We start from the raw sequence: 22,055 nt of genomic DNA, 5'->3' as shown, positions 1-22,055 counted from the left end.
CACCACTTTTCCTGAGCTTAAAAAGCAGTGGCCAAATCTGCTCCCGTCTCATGTTTTCAGATCCAAAGCCTCACTGACTCCATCAAGAGCCCTGCATGAGGGCTCCCAGATCTGACCTAGAGGAATGTGGAATATTTAGCTGGCAAATCATTTTATAGGATGGATCAGTTTCCCTATTTTAAAGCTGTTGGTTGCTTTTGAACCATTTCTCTGTGGCTCAAAAAGCTGTTCCAAAGGCCCAAATATAAACTACCCAGTAAATCCGTAAGCTTGCAAAGATGCTATGCGTACTCTGTGTCCTCATTAGTGTATGAAGCTGCAGGCCATACTGAAGTCTGCTCCTAGATGTTAAACACAACATGAGCTAATTTATGACAATATATAGATCATGAGCAATTTCTTGGTAGGCATGGAACAGCATTTAACTTTAAAGTGTGAATTTTATTCTGGGGTGTTAGGCATTACAGCTAGTTAGAAAGATTTATAGTTAAAATTGATTAATTAATTAAATTAATATTTAATTATAATTAAGCATTATGTGTAGTCCTTCTATTCCTTTTCTTTGATATTTTGATGAATTGAAGTGCTACATGCTGAAGATTCTGATTTAAAAAAAAAGGAGAATATGCAGAAATCTCTGTAACAGTCATGTATAACCTCCGTAATAATATTACTGGCAAACATTTTGCAGTAAAATTCAGACTTTGTTACATCATTTAGCACATATGCATTCTTCATGTGATAGTTGGGATGGGTTTCAAGTCTGCTTTTTCTGTTTTGTTTCTTTTTAATTCAATTATAATCACAGATGGTTAGAACTGATTCTTAAAAGGAGGTACTGTCTCATCAATGGACCAAATTTTCAGAAAAGCCACAAATCCTATAAAATTTTAGTCTTCTTTTCATGACCAGATTTGGGTGCAGAAAATAACAATACACTGTTTGCTTTATTCTGAAATGGAGACTAATATGTGCCAATTGCATTTCATAGCCTAGCTACCTGGTGGAGGTTAATCAGCATTTTTATGATCCCATTTTAGTGGCAGGGTTCAGGCTGCCTTGGAAACTTCGAAGGAATTGCTTTCCTCCTTGTAGCACGGGGCCCAGGGACTCCTGCGCTGCGGCGGCTGGGGTGGGGAGCTGGGGTTCCCCTGGGCCCCCGTCGAAACAGTGGTGGGAGAGGGCAGCTGATCTCTGGTACTCTCCAGGGAACTTGCACTCACAAGATAGCCTCTCGCTTGTATTAATGCCGTCCAAAGTTAACTGAGGCACGGTGCTTTTCCAGAAAGTCCATGTATTAGCGTGTCTGGTTATGTGGGAATAAACAGCATAGAGGTTTCCATCCCTCTGTCTTCATAGGAGGACTTGGTAATTTGACACCCGACCTCTTAACCCAGCCGTCTTTTGTAGAAACTAAATTGCCTTCTCCACAGGGAAGAATTTGAAGGAGACTGTTAGTTTCAATGAATTCAGCATCATTGCCCCACCAGCCCCCTCTCCGCTATGTTACTGCAAAAGGAGACAATTTGGCTCCAAATGACTAATGCGATTCTTTTTTTAAAAAAAATATTAAAATTTCAGTCTTATCTGAGGTTATTGAGTCTATATCTGAGGTTAGTGTTATTAATTCATAATGACCTTCCATGTGGCCTTCATGGGCTGAGATTGCTGTGCATGTTAGCACATACTGAGTAAAAATATTGCTGTGAAATGATAGACTGTATTTATAGACAACAGGGCAAAATCCTAGCTTCTATTAAAAAAAAAAATATTAAAAAGAGAGCATTTAAGCACTCTTAGTGAGCACTGAGCTTGCCAGAATCTCTCAAATTGGTCCAGAGGTTTGGAATGAAGAATTATCATTTGAAGACGAACAATACGAGTTCTGCTGCAATTTCAGTAGCAATCCCCAGACTTGTTTTCTTTATGCCATGAAAACTTTAGAAACATAAACAGAGCGGAATTGCCACTGGTACTGAATAATGTGGCTTTTATTGTTGCCTGGGCTCTTCTGTATATTCACGAAAATAATTTAATTCTTATTAATAAATAGAAGGTAACTAAAGATTACTCTGATCTAGTCTGTTGAAAATTTCTCAGTACCCTTAATTTGTTAGCAAATTCAATATATTTTATTTAAGCAGAATCATATATACAGTATATTAACTTTTTTTCCAGGCAATCTTTACTCAGCACAGAAAGGCCAGATGTATGGGAATTGTAAAAAATCAGGATATGCATAAAAACTGTTCAAGTGCATAAAGCAGCCCCATCTGGAAGACATCTAACAGAAATGAAGTTGTACAAAACCATTCCATTGATAATAAAGCTAATTTTTATGGGTCTGACAAGTATGTAATTATGTTCAGTGGTGCTTTTCAGATTTTATCACAGTCAATAAACCGCAGTGGTAATTTCATTCCCATTTGACATATTTACATGGAAACATTTGATTGGAGGAATTAGTAACCCTGAAAGCCTTGATAGATATGTTTTAATGATCTGTGACCTCCGCAGTCCCTCATCTGTTTATTGTTGCAACAGGCGAGAAGTCGTTCCTCTGTGACCTTTGTGGCTTTGCCGGCGGGACACGTCATGCCCTCACCAAGCATCGGCGGCAGCACACAGGTCAGTAAAGCTGTCTTTACTCTTTGCTATATTTTCTCCAGCAAGGGAGTCCCTCTACACTGGGGAGTAACGCAAGTCAAATACCACGTTACAGCACAAATAATACATCGGCTCATTGTTTACTTTGCTTTTTCTCGTTTTTGTAAAATTGGTGCACCCAAGGTCTGCACCAAATCTGTTAGCTGGGAGTTTGAATAATTGCTTGGGAGGGAGTAGGGGGTATTGCTGGTGTTTTTTTCTGAAGGAAGTAGAATTATAAAGACTGGCTTTCTTCCTTAAATGAATGCTAAGTCTACTAATTTTTTTTTTTCCAAGGCCCAAATAGATTACCTACTGTGAAGATTTTGCAAGAGTCTGTTAGAATGTCCCTGGGTGAAAATTAGAGACTACATATAGATTAATCCATTATTTTGGACTGAGACATAGTTGAAAGCCAGTGTTGTTTCAGTTGCCCTTTTGTAATTTTAAGATAGTTTGTAATTAATAGGTGCAACTTTAAGAGTTACCACATGGTTGGCATGTAAAGTAGGATTTCTCTCCCAGAATTAGTAAGGCTTTCCTACCACCTGGTTATAAAAATTTAATATGAGATAAAATTAAATTGGTTCTTAGTTTCAGAAGACCAGAAAAAGTGTAAGTATTAAACATTTATTAATACATTTTACCTTAATTGTGCTTTTTAGTAGTTCCATGTAAGTGTTTGATTATTTGAATAGATTTTGTTCAAACAGACGCAGAAGTGTTGCTCCTTAAGCCACTGTAGTTTTTGTTTTACTGACTATCACGAGGATAATCTAATATCATCAGGAATTGCTGTGTGAGTTAAGTGACCATTGTCTAATGTACAGTGGAAAGAAATGGCTAACAAATGAGAAGCTGTAGTTGTTACATCATGAATTTTCCATGGATTTTGTAAAGGAATCTCAGTGGGAGATTTTATTATGTCCCTGAATAAACTAATCTTGATTCAGGACATACACCATCTAAATGCGTAATTTCCTGGAAAGCAGCTACTCTCTTTCTTGAGAGCCTGAAGCCATTCTTTCCACCCTGTTTTCAGTTTATTAAAGCAACCACATTTGGAGGAGAGTCTGATGCTTTCAAAAAGGTGGGGTTCTCGGTGCAAGTCAGGCAATATCTTGAAACGGATAAGCTCTAAGAAAAAAGTATGCAGGGCCAAATTTTGCTTGCAAGTCTAACTAGAAATCATACTTCCAGAATTTTTCTTCTGATGACAAGGAACAATCATTTGTGTGAGAGTACTGCCACAGTCAGTTCCCATTCACCACAGGAAGTTTGTGTTTTTAAAGTGTCAAAGAAAAGGCATTCAGTAAATATAAGAAGTTCTTTTAGTATTACACTTTCTGAATGATAGCAGGAGCAATTGCAACTACAGGAATAGAAGTCGTATGCTTCATTTGTAACTAACGGTTTACATTTTTCTGGAGCTTTGAAGAATTTTCACGTGTTGGCCGAAGTTTACTGAATGTGGGCTAAGAATGAAAATATTTTTTTTCTTTAGCAGAAATAAATCATTGTTATAAATAGCATGGGAACTACCTTTTGGTTTTTATTGGCCTGCCATGTGGCACACTGGGATCATGCATATGTCCAGGACTCATAGTCAGTGCAGCCACACAAATGGTAAACAATCATTTCGGAACGGAAAGTGGAAGAAGTGCATATTCTTGTCTTTACCCTTCTCGTCTTTACCTATTATGTGAGTGCAGACCTGGTTTCTCACAAATATAAGCCCTTATGATCAGTTATACATTTATATTTTTATATCATTAGGCCACAAGCCAATAGAAATTTTATTGCCTGGTCTATGTGCAAAATTGGGCTGAAAATATGGTATGTTCCTGGTGAAATGCTGTCCGGTTTTTCGGTGGCGTTTTGTCCTTCTTTTGCCAGTATGGTAGAGACTTTTGTGCTATGATCACAGGGATTCACAGGTTATAGATCATGAAGCTTGCATCTAGCAGGCATAACTTTATATTTTATGTCAGGACTGGAGGCTCGTTATTACTTTGCTATTAACTTTATACTATACAGGACAGTATCTCAGAGGCAGAGGGATCTATCTTTTTGGCATTTATCTGCCTCTGTGGCACAAACAATCAGAGATGATTCTTTAGCAGAAAAATTATCTGTAGCTTCTATTTGTTTCAAGGAGAATGACACAATCCACCTTTGCCTGTGTTGTTGCACTTACGCGGGTTCCCTTGTATTTTCATCCAGTTCACAACTTCATCTCAGTCCTTAGCTGCGTGCACTCCTCTCTGTACCTGCATTTTTTTCTTCTGTGTCCCCGGTTGGCACAATTTTCCCAGAGCGGAATGCCAAAGCAAATTACAATCAGGTTTGAAAGGGATAGGTATCAAAAATGGTCTAAATGGCTTAAATAATTCCCTACTGTAATACAAGCTGTCTAGGGGGCTGACACAGAACATCTTCCAATCCAAGATTTACTTCTATCACCTGTCATAGACCCTTGATTCAAGGGCAAATGAGCACATCCTCACATGTAGTTGAGGAGTCTTAACCAGCTTAACAAGCCTCTTCTCATCCCAGCCTCAAGTCTTGAGGTGTCCTGACACCCCAGAGAAATGTTCAGCTGCTGATAGATATTTGACACAAGAGAGGACTAGCTGTAGGACCAGACACTTAGGCTTTTGGTGCTCTTGATTCTGGCATTTCTTAGTCTGTTCCTCTCTTTTCAGATGTCATTATTTTTATGTACCTTGAGAAATACCTTTACCTTGTGAAAGATGCATTTTCTTTGGAAATATTACAGGGAGCATAAGGTATAACTCAGTGTGAATAAGGCTGGTGGAATCCAGCCCTCGGTCACTCATGGAGCAAACTGTAGGGACTAGTTTGGTAAATAGGATGTTATCCCTGGAAGATATGTTTTAGGTTTTTAAGTGAAGTACAGGAATGTTAAACTGAAAGAAAAAGCTATTAGTTTTGAGGCTTGAAAGCTGTTTGTACTTTATTTGCAAACAATGCATCTCCATACAAATTTCCTTGATATGAGCTTTCTCAACTTTAAAGTAGAACTGTGAAGTAGAAAAAAATAATTTGACCTATCAAGAGATTTCTCATGTTTCACCAGTTGACTTCTTTTATTCTGTGTTAAGTATTTTTTGCACATAATGACTGACCTGGTCCTGTGAGAAGTGCACACTCTGAACGCAGAATAAGCTAAATCTTCTCTGGTAAAATGTTCTAGCACTATTTTTTGATCTGAATGTGTCTTCTTCCAGTCCTATGCAGCAAGAATCAACCTATGAAATTCTGCAAGTCTTTCACTGGCTATGTAAATATCAGCAGCCTGATCTTCTATTTCATGAATTCAAAAAATGGCAACTTCAAGAGTGGTCCAGAGTTTGATCAGAATTTTATCACGCTGTAAAGAATACTTGCATCTCTGTCTTTGTCAAATGCTTTACAATAGACACTTGTGGCTGTCTAGGCTGTGAGCAGAGGCTGTCTTAAGAAGCTTCGAGCGCTTGCAGTATCAGCTGGTACTATGTGATAATTAAGGGCCATCTTGCAGTGCTGCAAGAACGTATATGCTGTAGTTCTGGTGCCTCAACATGACTGGGAGGATAAATTTTCATCTTTGAGTCATCCTGAAACAATTTTTTTTTTTAATTCATATTTTGTCTCAGTAAGAAAATCTGCCTGAAGATAGGAAGATAAATAATGTTACAAATTTTAGTGCTGGCTGAATTTAGAATTAGTTGAATCCCACAGAGAATTTAAGTCATTATCTCAATTTTGTAATAAAAAAAAAGAGTAAACAACCTCTAAATCAGCCACCAAAAACACACACACACAAAAGAAACATATAATATCACATAATTTAAATATTTTACCTTAGTCATTATCAACTAGGAAATTGTATAAGAGAAAAAACAAGCAAGGTTAATTATTTCTGGCTTGAAATTAAAGCATGAAACCACTTCATTCTTAATTTTAAAATGTCTTTTTTTATATTCTTGTTGTTATTGTTATGCTCTCCTCCTTCGTCTGCTTTATGGCATCACTCTAGTTTTCCCTCCTTCTACACATTTCCCAGTAAACTTCCATTTCATGCTGAAGTAGCTGGCTCAGTCCAACAGTGCTGATGGGTCACAGCCTGTGTTCTCTTGCATGAAATTCTTTTTAAAATGTTGGTTAGTACTCCTGCAAATTGCAAAAACCCCATCCTCATCTTCTACATAATGGCAGCCTACATTTGCTTCTCGCGTGTTGGTTGTGGTGGAATCTTCCTGCGGATCATAGAAGTACATTACAGTAGTAGAGCGTTAGAGGGTGAATACACTTACTGTACACAGCCATTCTATGACAGTCACCCTGAACCTATGGAACTGCTTAAGAAGATTGTGTCTTTGTTCAAATATTTTCATAAATTTTTGAAGATGGTAGCTTATATGGTACAGATCACTGTTTGTATGATTGCTTCTGCTCACTCATTTCAATCTTGCGCTTCTCAAGACATTTATAGGTCAATGTAATAAAGAAAGAAAATTTAATAATATATGTGTTTTTATCCAGATGAGTGACTCACTTTGTGTTTCTATTTCTCATGTGAACTGCTCTTTGACTTTAATGTGTAGTTACATTACTTGGCATTGAATTTAATGTATAATGTAGCCTCTTCCCTTCAACTTCCCCACCGCAGCTTAAAAAAATTATAACGTTGAATACCACAGAAAATGTAGCACAGTAAGAAGACTTACTGCACTTCCAAGCAAGAGAGAGGTGGAATATGAAGAGGATCTATGTCGGTTTTCCTTTTCCATTTATGCCAGCATTTGCAGCAGAGTATGGAATTTGATTATAGCAAACCTTTGGCCAGAAATGATACCAAAAACCTGGGTATCTTAAAACTTCCTCTCTACTGGAGAGAAATTGTCTAGTGGAACATTTTTTCTCCCATTTTGACCATACAAATGTCAATCATTTTTTGCTATGGAATAGCAACCCTATGGCATCTACAGGATTTCTCATAAGAAAGCAAGGGATCAAGGATGCACTTATTTTTGTATGTCTTATATGCAAAAAAGTTGACCAGATTAAAGCAAACAGAATTTACTTTAATATACTTCAGGCTTTGTTAGCAAGCCTGTAAGTGCCTCTCCAGGGAACAGCCTTAACAAACACTAGAAATAGTTGGAAATAATAAGAAAAAAATCCTGTAACATGTAAGCTGATGGCTGCATTTTGTGGTCTACTCATTCCTTAGGTCAAAAGAAACTTATAGATTCTTTCTGTGCTGCTCAAGACATCACATGAAAGACAAATAGGACTAAAAGCAATAGTTTCCTGTTGAGATAACTGGGGTAAGATTTCTACCATCTTACTAAGATTCTGATTAGTTGCTCAAGACTTGCAAATTGAAGTCATCATTTGATTTTTTTTCCCCTTCTTTTATGTGAAAGCTGGATCCTTAGTAGCACATTCATGTAAATGCTGTGTATAATCTATAGGTAGAAATTGTCTGGACAGTCACGTTTATAAATAAAAATTTCACTTTGCCATCCACAAATCAACATGTATCAGCAAGATTTATAGTTTTTGTTATTGTATTATTCCATTTCTCCTATAAAAAATACAGGTTAAGTACATAACTACACAGAGAAATTTATGATTGCAGTAAGGTATGCTCTGTGCTCATGGTCAAAGACACAGAACTCAAAAGAGGCAAAATCAGAGAAAAGAGGAAGAAGGAAAGAAAAAGAAAGCTGTTAGTTTGTGGAAGAAAAAGAGCCAAGATAGATGCGGAAAGAAGTCAGGGCAGAATTTGGAGAGGCAGGATTAAAAGAAAGCCTCAGTCGTGATGGTTTAAGAAGAGCAGAATGGGTAGAGCTGACGAGGCTAACTTGTTAGCAGCAGGATTAGTAACTGCTTTTGTACAAAATGGTGCTCCCCATGATCTGACCCTTTTATCAGTTGCTTTCCCAAACTTTGATCTTTGGAGCTAAAATTTTCCATGTCAAGTGACATAAACAACTGATACACTTCAGAAGTTGCTTGCAGTATTGCCAAAAAAGCAAAACCTTTTTTTTTTTTTTTTTGTGATTCCGTGATTAGGAAACATAGCTTTTTGAAAGTGCTTGTGTTAAAAACAAAAAAAAAAAACCCCAAAGATAGTGAGTCCTTGATCTTGCAATGTGTGTCCTTCCTTTTTTTAACCCACAGGGTTTGTTGACCATTGGGGCATTTTGGGTCACCTATCTTATTTTCTGTGGGGTTTGTTATTGACAAACTTAAAGATGGTGAGGCACGGACAAGTCTTCTATAATAGTAAGGTGCAGGGGGGGTTGATCTGGGGTTTTTTACATTTGTTAATCTTTAAATACTTTGTCCTTACACATTTTTGGATACACTATTTTATACTAATTACATAGTGGTCTTTAAAAAATACTGGCAATACTGCTTTTTTGATTTGTGTTATTTTAATTTTGTGTGAGTTAGATCCTTGGCTGGGGGTGAGGGAGAATCCTCCTGAAATATTTAATGGCAACCCATATAAAAATAAAAATAAGTTTATTGCCTGAAATGTCTGGGAGCTGGAAGGGGGAAGGAAAATTGGGACACAAAGGCTGATAATGAGCATTCTGGCCCAAAGTTAAGGAAGACAAAAAGATACTTAAATGAGTAGGTCTGTGGAAAACTTAAATAATAAATAAATAAAAGTACTGTTGCTACAGCTAATATACTCTTCAACACCCCCCAACCCAAAGAAATACCTAGTCTTCTTTTAGATTATTTTCAACTATAATTATCAACCTGGTTAATTTTCCATAAAAATAAATACTTTTTTCCCATGTGCAGCTGCTGAGAATTACAGGCCATGCTAGGCCATCTTTTTTCCTCCCAGTTTAGTTGGCTTTTGTTGTGTGGTGCTGCTGTGATGTATTGTCTGTCAGGTGAGATTTACACATAGTCCACTTGACAGGAGCAGTTAGCCACAAGGATTTCCTAAGGAGAGACTTCCTGGAGCAGTGGGCAAGGATTATCATTTTTCTTTTGGTCATGATGGTATTTGCAAACCCTCCTGGCTTCATGGGCCCTCGCTCGTCTGTCAGCCCTGCTGGCCCTGCCCCAGCACAGCAGCAGACCTTTACCTGATCCGTCCTCCCCTGAATGGCAAACTAAAAATCTCCTTTCAGTTCAGATCTGCTTTTTTTACAAGGGGGCAAGTTGGCAAGGTTCTAATGCATTTTAAGTGAAAGCAGTTAAAATAAGTATGTATGTTATCTAAAATACCAGTGGCTTTACTACTTAGGCTTGAAAATGTTGCTATCTTGTTTAATACTAGAAGATAAAATAAATCAGGCACAGGAAATCTTCAGTTCAAGAACAGGTTACGTTGCTAGGGAGTCTATGGCCTCCCAGAGAGTTTAATTGAAGCAGCAGCCAGTACCATTCAGGCTGCTGGGAGAATCGGCTTCTCCAGAGCAGAGAGTCAGTGTCTGACAAGAAAACCCCATTTGGGGCAGGAAAGACATACTTTCTAGCAGTCTCAATTTGTCCAGCATAGAGACTTCCGCATTGTGTCCTGCCCCTTCACCTTTCCTTGTCCCATGAAACAATAAATGAAAAATAGTAGCTGGTATTCTCTCCAGCAGCTGCTAAAAGCAATTATTCCAACTCTTTATGGAGCTTTCAGAAGCTGCTCCGTTGTTCTTCCTTACAGCCTTACAGGCTTTTCAGGCCTGAGGACCTTGCATTTCTTTTTCCCTTGGCAGGAAAAAAAACCCAGCAGTCTCCAAGAACGAAAAATGCAGATTTCTCTCTCTTCTCAGAATTCTGGCAAAGTCTCTTTGGAAGTCTTGAGTGTCTCATGCTTGAAGCAGGCTTGAAAAATCTGGCTTTGAGGCATGGCTGCTTGGAAGTGGCCTTTGGCTAATGATGTCTTCTGCTGGTAGTGTGTCTCCTGTCAGTCTGAAAACTGCAATTTGTACCTGCCAAGGGGCCTAGGGGTCAATTTTGAAACTGATGATTCTAGAGTTCTGAACAGTCTACAAGGTCGGTGTCCATCCCCAGCAGTTTTATTCAGACTTCTGAAGTTAGGGATGTTGATTCTTTATCTGGTCTTTAGGATACGTACTTCTGAAGGCTTGCACAATGCAGTCAAGATCACCTAAGTTAGGAGCTGCCTTATTTCTCCTGCATACAAAAAGAAACCTGTTCCCTCCATTTTTTAAAATGTTTTAAAATTACCATTCTTTAAACTACCATTTAGGTAATTACATGTGCCTGTAAGCCACAAAATATTTCTGGAGCAACCAGTTGGAAAAACGGGATGCAGGTCTCTTAGCTAGGTGTCACAGTATGTGTATCTGTCATGAGATATTGTCTTAATATCTTCTGAGGAGTGGACCCTCTGCTGGAAGGAAAAGTACTCTTTTTATATAATAATTTATAAGTTAGAGATTTTTATCCAGTAGTTCTCTAGAAATTTTCAGCGCAGTTGCACATTCAGCAGAGATTGAATTTTAGTCTTCTGAAAATATTATTGTCCTAGTCTAGGTTTGGTGGTTTTCCTTTTTCTTTTTTTTTATTATTAACCTTTCAAGTCCTCCTGCTGAATTTGGCCAACTGTTCAGAAAAGATTCACAAGAGCAGGAGAATAGCAGGCAAGAGAGGGGGAACGCACCAGTGAGTTCTGCTTCATATTCTCAGTGCTGGTTTATACATATTATTTAATGGATAAGATGAAAAATCCAGGACCAGAGGCAAAAAACAAAGACACTTTCCTCCCGGAGATGTTCCTTTCTGAGCAGGCACTCAATACAAGCTTCAGACTGATTTCTCTCCTTTTGTCTACAGCAGTGCTGCTTTCAGGGCTGCGCATGGGCGCAACTTCACCAGAAGGAGCAGGGTGAGAGGAATGCCTGTCACCTGGTGATGATATTTTCATGAAATAAGGCCCAGTAACGTGGTTACCCTGTTTCAGAGCAGCTCTTTCTCCTCCTTTTTATATTTCTGTAACACCACATGGGAAGTCAGCTGGCTACTGAGGTGTGTATGCCAGAGTGAGAATATTTTGCAATTAATACACTGTATCTGGAAATTTATTTTGTATTTGTGGTTGTTTATATATACATGGACTAAAATCTGTCTCAAGGGATTTGCCAGAAATTTAGACTTGTCTTCCTTTTCCATTGATGAAAACTGATAATGCATATCTTCTTTTGTCACCTTCTAGGAGAGAAACCATTCAAATGTGATGAGTGTAACTTCGCTTCCACAACTCAATCGCATCTGACACGACATAAGCGTGTCCATACTGGAGAAAAGCCTTACAGATGTCCCTGGTGTGACTACAGGTAATGAGTCATTAACTAAAGCATGATGAGAGAAGGGTTAAGGTGATCAGACGAGGTTCATTTGAAGTCACCAATAAAAATATATTGCCATTAAAACACCATCAGGGCAGCGGTAATTGCATATTAAATTAGGAGCTAAATTTAAAAACTTAGTCTTCAGTATTTAGGTATTACTTTATAAAGAAAAACAAATGATGGGAAACCTTTTAGTGGTAACACTGCAGTGCTAATGTTGAGTGTTTGTTTCACAGCTGCTCTAGTGTCTGTTAGAATTCTCCATGGTGAGGCCCCTTATCTGCATCGCCTTTTCAAACCAGTTGCAGTTTTGAAATTTTTCTCGGTTGAGTTGCAACTATTTCACCAAGAAAGGAAAAGTCCCCTAAAAGGCTGAGCAGCCTGAATACTCACCAGGCACTATTAGAGTGGGAAGCAACTGGAGCTAGTTACACTGCTGCAGAGTCTTGTTTTTCTGCTCCTGTTTCCCTTCTCCTTGCCAGCCAGGTTGTTTGGATGAGAGTTGGTGGTTGCATGGGGAGTCTCCCGTGTTCCACCATTAAAATCCATCCTGTTAGGACAGTAGATTAAGTTCTCAAAAATGACATGTATGGACAGTTAAGATTATTTGTGGTGCTCATCCCATGTGTCTTTTGTTCAGTATAGACTACTTATTAAATGTTCTCGTATTGCTTCTCAAATGATTCTTTACTCTTCTTAAACATACTTCTACAATCTTGAATACTTTTAATACCTTGCAGTGAGGTGGGTAGTCTGTGTGTACTATAAAGGAATCCATAGAAGTTATTTGGGAGCAATTAACAAGAGTTGATGCCCAAAAAGTATTTAAAAAATCAGTCTTATATTTGATAAACGGCATGATTATGTAATTAGATGCATGTGCTGTGGTGCGTGCACGCAGGAGGAGAAAGTTAAACATTTGATTATACCACTATAGCATTTTTTATTTTCTTTTAATGCTGAGCATACAACTGTAATGTTCCTTTAGTATAAGTTTTAATGTAGTTTCCTAAAACAAGATTATACAACAAAGGCTAGCTGCTCTCATAATGCCTGGTTTCACGCTATTTATGAGCTGCTTTAAAGAAAGCTCCTGTACAGAAAGCTTCTGCAGTGATCATGCAATTTCTGTACAAAAATTTTTGTCACATTGGTTTGTGCATGTGGAGCAAATGTTCTGTGAACTCTTCTCTGTTGAGCACCCATTACATTACTGCCTAGAATTGCAGAGGAAGTAAATTGATAACCTCAGGGCGGGGGGGGCTTCCATTTCTGTGCTGCTACATTGAGAGTCCCCCTGCCTTTTTTTTTTTTTTCTTTTTTCTTTCTCCTTTTTTTTCCTTTTTTTAAATAGAAGTGTTTCCATCGGCTTCAGTAAGTCATCTAAGAAAGAGAGGTGGGTTTGTGTTTGTCAGAGTGGTTGCATTAAAAGGTCTGTGTTGAGTGAAGTGAGAGCATATGAGCACTAGGGTGACATGACGTGCTGCAATAAAGGTAAAAGGAGTGCTATCTTTGATGCTGCGTGTTTGAGGAGGCTTAATATGGGGGTCGTCCTCTTTAACGAACCATCTCAATTGGAAGGAATAATCTTATTGTAGAATCAGGTAATGAGAGGTGGGTTACAGTGAGTTTGACCTCCTGGCTTGAAGACCCTAGAGACGGGGAGTGTTGTAGACATGAATCAGTTTGCACTTTGGTGTTGTTAGACACGCGCAATGAGTGGATGCAATTCCCTCACTCAGTATGACAAAATGCATAATTTCAATGCTCTGTTTAGTGAAAGACAGGAGATCATTTTTCTTTGGATGGACAGTTTTCTGTATGGGATAGAAATTCCAAGAATGAGAAGTTTTTTACTAGTATTTTATTATATTGGAGGTTACTAGAGAAGAAGCAAGCATAACTTATCAGGATTAACAAGAAATCTCTGAGTATCCCCTGCCTCTATATTATTGAAAAATAAATGTTTCATGGTAATAGGATGTTAGTTTCCATTGCTTGCAGGCCAATTTTGACCTAATCTTTAGAGGCTGATCTCTACAGATACCAGCTGATAAAGCTTTGATTCTGCAGGAAATTTGTTCTGAGCTCAGCTGAAAAACATCTGGCAGGGATGCAGGAATTAAAGCTCTGCTGCTGCTGCTGCTGCAAGTTCATAGAGGCAGTGAGGTACTCTGTGTAGCTGTAGAGGAGCCAGCAGAGGGGCTGCTGTATTTATTAGCCCAGCAGTCTTGCTTGTGCCTGCCAGTTTCCACAGCCCTGGGATATTAGCCAGCCTTGTTGGCAAGTATATTTTTTGCTCTCTATCCACCTCTCTCATTTTTTTCCTCTCTCTTTTTTTTTTGTTTTAAAATATAATTTTAAGGGAATCGCATGTTGCCTCCTTGTCAACTCACCTGGTACTGCCTCTTTTCATGGAAAGGTATCAGCAACTCTGTAAATAATGTCCATTATACCAGTTCAGCAGATGGTGTGTACTCTTGTGAGTGTCACCTACAGAAAACATAAAATCAAGATTTTAAAATCTGCTGACCTAGTGATAAAATTCATCCCCATTTCCAGTGGTCGGGTGCTCACCAAGGGGCTTTCAGCTCAGCCCTTGCACTGTAAGTTCATCCAGAATAGTTCAGATGTTGCTGTTTAGTGTTGCTTGGCAACTGCAGACTCTTTAATGACCCTTGTAGTTTCAGCAAGGTGAATATTCCTCATTTTGTGTATGGATATGGAGTATTGTTAGTGCTACCGTAAAGTCTCCTTTCACTGATAGGTGAAGTGATGTCTCTATTCTATAAAGTAATTTGAGACACTCGAATTAAGACAGTGTCTAAATACAGTGTATTTTAATTATACCTGTTCGGTTCATCAGTGCTCAGAGGGTTCTTAGAGGTTCCTGATTTCAAGCTTTTTAATTCCTTTGGAGGGAATTGTGAACAATCATCCTGCAAAAACTCTCGCCAGTCTAGCGAGTGAAAGGCTAGCTAACCCTGGCTAGAAGTGCGGAGAGCAAGCCTGTTAGAAGAAACTAAGCTGAATTTAAGAACTGTTATGAAAATTGGATCACCTGTGACTGGAACGGCACCTAGAACTCTGTTTTATTTTTGCTTTGCACAAAAACTGAAGTGAAATAGGCTGTACGATACTGTGGGGAAAAAGATTGATTTTGGATGCATGAAACAGAAAAGGGAATTTATTCCCTGTATAACGCACAGCATGCGAAATTCTTTTCTTAACTAGGAAAAGACATGAATGGATGTGGTTTTCTGAAGTGAATAACAAAACTAACCTAGCATTTTTAGCTCACAAATTACATATTCTCACTAGTATGCATATTCTGAAAAAGCAAATGGGAGATTTTGCTTATTTTATTTCACTAGGTTGCTTTGATAATCTATGTTTACGGTTGTACTTAAATATTTTTGCAAGACTGTTACCTTCCATCTCTATTTTTTGTACTGTGACCACTTGATATTTATTTTTGTCTAAACCTTTTGCATATTGATAACAAAGAAATGAACATCTGCTTTTCTGTATAACAGTATGCAACTTCTAGTAACGACTGTAATTTGAAGTTACATTTTCAGTCTAGTTTTTAAAATCTATTTCCTTTTGAAGGAAGTAAACTCTAATATATATATTCATTAATAGAAAAATTTGCTTGTTAAATGGTTTGGTTATATTTTCTTCACATTTGCGTTTTCAGTTTAGGTTTGCCCTATTTAGATAGAAATATGCACAATTTTCCTTTGCATTTGCTTTTTCAAATCACACAGCATGTCTCTCCATTCTTAAGTCAGCATGCTTTGTCATACAAAAATATTCATTCACTCCTAATTAATGTTCAACTTAATTTTATAATACACAATTGGTCTCACAGGGCCTTACACCATGATTACATATGCAGTGCTTATTTTAGATTTCTTAGTCATTTTAAAAAAGATGTGTTATGTGGCTAAACTTTTCAGATTACATGATCCTAGAGTTATACTGATAACAATACTGTCTGCATTCGGTAATGGCCACAGTACCTCCCGAAACGGAACAACGCCTGTGAACTTCAACCAATTTCCTAAACCTCTCAGATGTACAGTCTATGGCCAGACTTGACTTTCTAAACCTGCAACATATTTAGGCACCTGAGTTTAACCTGACTGCAGAAGTGCTAAACTCCCATAAGTTCGACGATGTCAGTGAAAGATGCAGACCTACGGCATTTTCAAAAACTGAACTGGTTTTGTTCATTGTGTCTGAAGTAAAGAATTAGGACTCTCATTTTAGTCATATGTTAGGCTTTAAATTCAACTCCCATTGGTACTGACTTTCCATGTAACTATCACAGCTTCTCGGGCAAGTAATAATTTATGTTCATGGTGTGTGTGAGGGGGATGTTTCAGTACAAAATGGATGTGGATTACATTGTTTTGTGGCATGGGGGGACAAAAGACAGAGCTCTGCTTTTCTTGCGTAGTCATATTTGTTAGAGTTCAGGGCTCAGGAGGAGCACTGGCATACTTTCATGGTACGGAGACAGTATTGCTACAACTTTGTCCATGAGAGTGTGGGAGGGGTATAATGTTAATGTATTTTGTGCCATCCCCGTGCTGTAATTAAACAAAATTACTCTCATTTCTCTGGGATTTCACTGTATAGTTAATTTTGAATAGAGTACCCATGGTGGTGAGGGGAAGGAGAGAACGGAGGGCAACATCCAGGGGATTGGTGATGTTCCACAGCCATAGGTAAGAGGGTTTAGAAGCTGTATAAAACAAACAGCTAGGCCAGCAAAACAGCATTAATTCCATAAATGCACCTTTCCATAAAGTATATGACTTGTGAAGGATGTCTTACAAGACTGAGAATAAATGGCATACATTTTTAATATAATTATGTAAACTAAAATAAATATTTTACATTTATTATGCATAATAAAATAATTAGACAACATTCTCTCAGGGATTATGGCATCTGAAATTCCAACTGCAGAAGGATTCATTGCATATTTTCCGCAGCAGCGGCAGCATGACTTAGGGGGAGTGACTCCGCAGGGGCTACTTTTCTTTTTTTGGACAGCGTCCCTAGGGAGTTCCTATTTCCCTCTGACTTACAGTATCTGTTCATAGGTTGTAAAGATCAGTTTATAATACACTCCAGGATTTGCACCTAAGTCATAAGAATGTGCAAAGTAAGTGTTTTCTCTCTGTTTATTTTGGTGAATTCAATAACTTTTACTTGTCTTGGTATGATTGCATCAGCCGCGCACTATTCCCTAGGTGTATCAAGGATAACTAGGGACGACTTTAAATGCTGAGGTAACAATATGTGCTTATTCATAGCAAAACTGAAAGGCTGTTAAGCCAATTTCTACATAAAATGATGAAACAGTGTATTTATCATTAAAATGTTAACATTAATATGCTGTTTGTAACCAGTGGAATTTAATATGCATGTATAGGAAATAACTAGGTTATACAACTGTATGGAACATTAGGCTGATGAGGACTCCAAGTGGTAACCACCACTGCGCTATGGAAAAACACTTCTATATATATATCACAGAGGCAGAAATAGGCAAATAAAGTGCATATACTTTGTGCTAATAAGAAATTGCTAAGAACTATAATGCATGCATGTAATAGAGCAAACTGGGCCTTCAGGAAGCATTTAAGCTTCTGTTGTGATCAGCAGCAGGAGTTGAGGATATCCAGTTGCCTTGTGCTAGCAGATGTATAAACAAATGAAGATAGAAGTTTAGAGAGAAATTCTGTCAGTGCATGGGCATAGTTCCCAGATGCAAAATCCTCAGAATATTATTCAGCCCTTAGTTTTTAATAAACATTCAGATAAAATTAATCTGGGATAAAATATGCTGTAGCATTTAAGTCTGTAAAAGAAAAATAATCTGAAATAAAGTTTAGATATAGCCACAAAAACACTTTAATTATTCTAGTGTATGCATGGCATACAGAACAATGGTTAGTATTATTCCCTTTATGACGTTTCTGTTGCTTATAGCAAATAGTTCATATGGTAAACTCAGAATACAAATACGCAATGTGGTAGCGCAAAATACAGATCAGCTATCGTGCTAACCAAGAGACTTGACTTCAGATGTGGTTCCTAACATTCAGAAACTTGTAGAACCAGAGAGCACGCAAATAATGATATGGTCCTGGCTGGGAGATGTGTATGCTGTCTGCACTGACCAAGAAATCCTGTCTCTGCGATTTTGGAGAATCATTTTGGCAGTAGCGTACAAAAGAACTTAAATGCCCTCTCTCGCAGCTCTCCCTGTTCTCCCTGCCAGATGCCAATGTCACTGCATGGGCAACTTAACAGAATGTACGCTTGTTAGAAAACATGATTGTTTCTTAAAAATAGACATGTGTACACGCACACCCAAATATATTGGTGTATGTAGACTTGATGACTATGGTCCACATAGTCCAGGGGTCCTGTGGCCACTCTAAGAGGAATTAAAAATTGCCTTTTTAATTCAGTGAATCTGTGATTCTCGTGCTAACCCTGCACCACTGGACCTGGGACTTTAAGGATCCACCCAAGTATCTTTAAACCAGTGGTGCAATTGCAAGTGTTGATCATACGGTTCTAGCCTCATTTTGGATTGAGTCCTTTGAAGAACAACTTTTAAGTGATGTATTTTAGCCTGAATGCCATGCTAGAGTCCTCAGGGGTGACCACTGAGTTTAATGTTACTGAGACATGCAGCCATTTTGATATCAGTGTAAAAATTCCTATATAGCTTTAGCTTCTGGCAGCTTCTCTCTCATGCAGCCTGTCGTGATCCTAGCTCAGCAGTTTATCAGTTTGTTCACACTTTGATTTAAGTTCTGCAAAAACATTCTCACGTTCCTGATTTCTTTCAGTAGTTACTGTCTCCCCCTTGCTGTTCAATTTGGGCTTTGTCCCTAAACTTTGCTTCTTGTGCAGCCTCTCCCCTGCCGTACCGATGCTATTTTTTTTTTTTTTTTTTTATCAGAGACCAACACACTTAACCCAAAAGTTGAAGTATTTGGTGTTTAAGAAATATGAATAAGGCCACTTCATGCATTGAACGGATTAATGTAACTAATGTCTTCTATTATCACATTTTATCTTCTCCCTGTCCTCACACTTCTTTTTCCCTATCACATGCAATCACCACTGTCTTATCTATTCCTCTTTCTTAAGGAGCATAAATATGTTATAATGAATATACCTATAGTTATATTTAATAGATAGTTAATGAATGTTTATAAATCTGAAACACCAGCATATATTTCAAACTAAAATAATCTTAAGTAGGTGGTATTTTCATAGTAAATAAAATTTCCATGCTAACCTCAAGATGAATGGCAAGGCTGTGGTCTTAATATAGATTTTAGTAACAAAAAAGGCTTGTAATTTCCTCTTACAGAGCTGCTGAAAAAAATGTACAGTGAAGATCTTTTATGCCTACAAATATACTTCATTTGTTGGAACAATTTGATATAAAAATAATCATTGGCATCGTGACTTAATTAATATGGCCCTTTTACCTAAAAAACTAGTTTAGAAAAAGGCTAAAGTGAGTATATATGTTTTCTTTGCTCTTGCCTGTTAACACAGAATAAAAAGTAAATACGTTTGTTTCTTTTGCCATTCCTTAATCCCCAGTCCAGTCATTATAAAAGGACCAAAGCTATCTTTAGGGGTGGTCAAATCTGCAAGGAATTATTATTGCTAACTACCAGCTAACTACCTGGCTGGTGGTTAGCAATCTGAAATATTTTGGTAGCGTTACAGGCCTTCAGGATGAAATTAATAGGCACAAGTCTGTTGTGTTATGTGTGGTTCATTCTCCAGGCAATATGGCCACTACCATGTAAAAATTTTTCTGTATTAATGCTGTCTTTGTGACAACCTTACCTTTTCCTCCTTTGTACGCGACATACAAAACAGGTTAAAATGTTGGTAAGAGACAGAAAGCAAATTCAGTTCAGAAGTGGTTTCAGAAAAAGGTGTAGCCTAGTGCAAGGGAAGAAAAGGAAATATTTTTTTCCCCTTTAAAGGCTGATGAAAATGAGAGAAAGAAATTAACTGTTGAATAGAAAGTAAAAGAAGGAAGGAAAGGAAGGGAAAAAAGAGCTTTTCTGTTTAAGAAAAAATTGCTACTTAGATACTTCTAATGCATTAGCATTGGTGAGCAATTTTCCAAATAAATATAGCTTTGTTAGAAACTCCTGATTTATTGAAGCTAAATAAAATCACTTGTGCATTCCAACTTCTGCCCAGTTTTCCCTGGAGCAGTACTTTGGGGCACATTAGGAACGCAGGTACCAAAGCCTCTGCCTCCACCATGAGGCTCCCTGCCTCAAAAGTGGAAGTCGAGGGCTTGATGCACCAGGCCTGCACCTTTGCAGTGTGGCTGGAGGGTGTTTCCCGGGGGCCAGAATTACAGTATGGTGGGACTGAAGCTCTGGGGTAGAGTTGGCCCTTGGGGCTTGGGTGGCTGGTGCTCCTGGCCACCCTCTCCCCAGTGTGGTGGGGAAACCCCTACAGACTGAAACCCGACTCTGAGACCTCCAGCTCTCCAGACAATCTGCTTTGGAGACAGAGGTATCAGAGGCTTGGGAGCTCAGAGTTCCTGGGATGTTGCTTTACATCACATGGGTTCAAAGCTGCTGCTTAGGTTTGGACAGTAAAAGCCTTGGCAGGAACAAGGAGAGCTTGTCTCTTTACTTTCCGGAGCTGCTGGGAGAAGATGGTGCATTCCCCAAAGGAAAATGTGGCATAGGAAGGATAGGCCATTTGGTATACAACAGCTCGCCTTCCCTAAAGCCATTTTGCAGACTCTGTTGCATGATAATCTGCTTTATTCTCGTAAATCATGGATCAGGGATCTATTTCACTTGAGGCTTTACTTAGAAAGAGACAATCTGGAGAGGAGCTGTTGTCCAAGTAACTTACTAAGTTGCTTGTTACATCTGTTTTGTCCCTGATTGGAACGGTCTTTGTGGGTTTCCTAGGCCTGTTTAGGTCTGAATAGCAGATGTAGATATTGCTGAGACTTCTTAGGGACTTGCTCTCTAAAAGCCAGCACATAATGCCCTTGCTTTTGTTGTTGCAAATGATGGAATGCTGCTTTAGTGTTACCATTCTTCTTTTTTTTTTTTTTTTTTTTTTTTTTTTTAAAACCACTTTGAAAAAATCTCAAAGATATTTGCACGTGCTGGGTGGTGGTCAATTAACATTTTAGTTTCCAGCTTCCTTTCTGTCTATTAAAAAAGTTAAAAGTCATGGTAGTAGCGTTCATTTAATTTGTTTATTATATTAGGCTTGTTTGTTTAGCTTTTTGTCTTTAACCTGTTGCATACAACATGTACGTGAATTCTGTGCTTTAATTTCTTTTTAAGTATGTTGTCTTAATAATGGAAAAATAATTAAGGGAAAAGAAGCAGAATCCAAAATACAAATAAAAAAGGTTGTTCTATATTCTTGGATGCCTTGGGTCAGAGCTTTTGCTTCTCATTTTAGATCCTCAGAGAAAAGACAAGGTCTCTACAGCACTCATCTTCCCCTCACAGGTTACACATGCCGAGGCTCAGTGTGCTGGGAGAAACAAGCTAGTGCAATGCTGTTCTTTCTCCCGGCCCCATGGGCGGGGGGATTGGAGTGGAGACATTCCTCGATATTTCCGCACTTCTGTAAATGAGCTGAAGCAGGGAGGTAGTGGGAACTGAGTGGGATAGGAAATACCTGCTGCTGTTCATAGCCTGAGACCAAACTGATTATTCTTCCTGAAGTAAAGAGGAGGTTGCAAAGTGACTTTTGACTCTTAAAGACTGCCCAGATCTCCTCTGTGCTGCCAGGTTTGGTAGCACAGCTGAAGATTGCTCTGTACCTCAGACCAGCTGACCTCCAGGCCAGTTCTGGTTTGTTTTCCCTTCCACTTAGGCTAACTGCCAAGCTCACCATGATTCCTAGAATATAGGTCCACACAGATACATGCATATTTTAAAATAATGCCTTAAAGTAACACTTCTTCTGATGTTCTTCAGCATTGCTATCTTTTTATATTTTTACTGA

At 38.3% G+C, this 22,055-nt stretch overlaps 1 protein-coding gene across 3 annotated transcripts in view; it reads left to right on the top strand.

Moving 5' to 3' along the window:
• ZNF407 (zinc finger protein 407) overlaps positions 1-22,055 on the top strand; it is a 350,717-nt gene that overhangs the window by 205,416 nt on the left and 123,246 nt on the right. For all 3 annotated transcript variants that reach the window (XM_075084575.1, XM_075084577.1, XM_075084576.1), the window contains exons 6-7: positions 2,545-2,628; positions 11,858-11,978. In XM_075084575.1, coding sequence (XP_074940676.1) covers positions 2,545-2,628; positions 11,858-11,978 — 205 coding nt within the window. The remainder of the gene's footprint in view (positions 1-2,544; positions 2,629-11,857; positions 11,979-22,055) is intronic.

This window comes from Phalacrocorax aristotelis, chromosome 2 (assembly GCF_949628215.1).
Source record: "Phalacrocorax aristotelis chromosome 2, bGulAri2.1, whole genome shotgun sequence".
Taxonomy (NCBI): Eukaryota; Metazoa; Chordata; class Aves; order Suliformes; family Phalacrocoracidae; genus Phalacrocorax; species Phalacrocorax aristotelis.
Note: the sequence above shows the minus strand (reverse complement) of the source record. Positions and strands in the feature narration are given on the sequence as shown.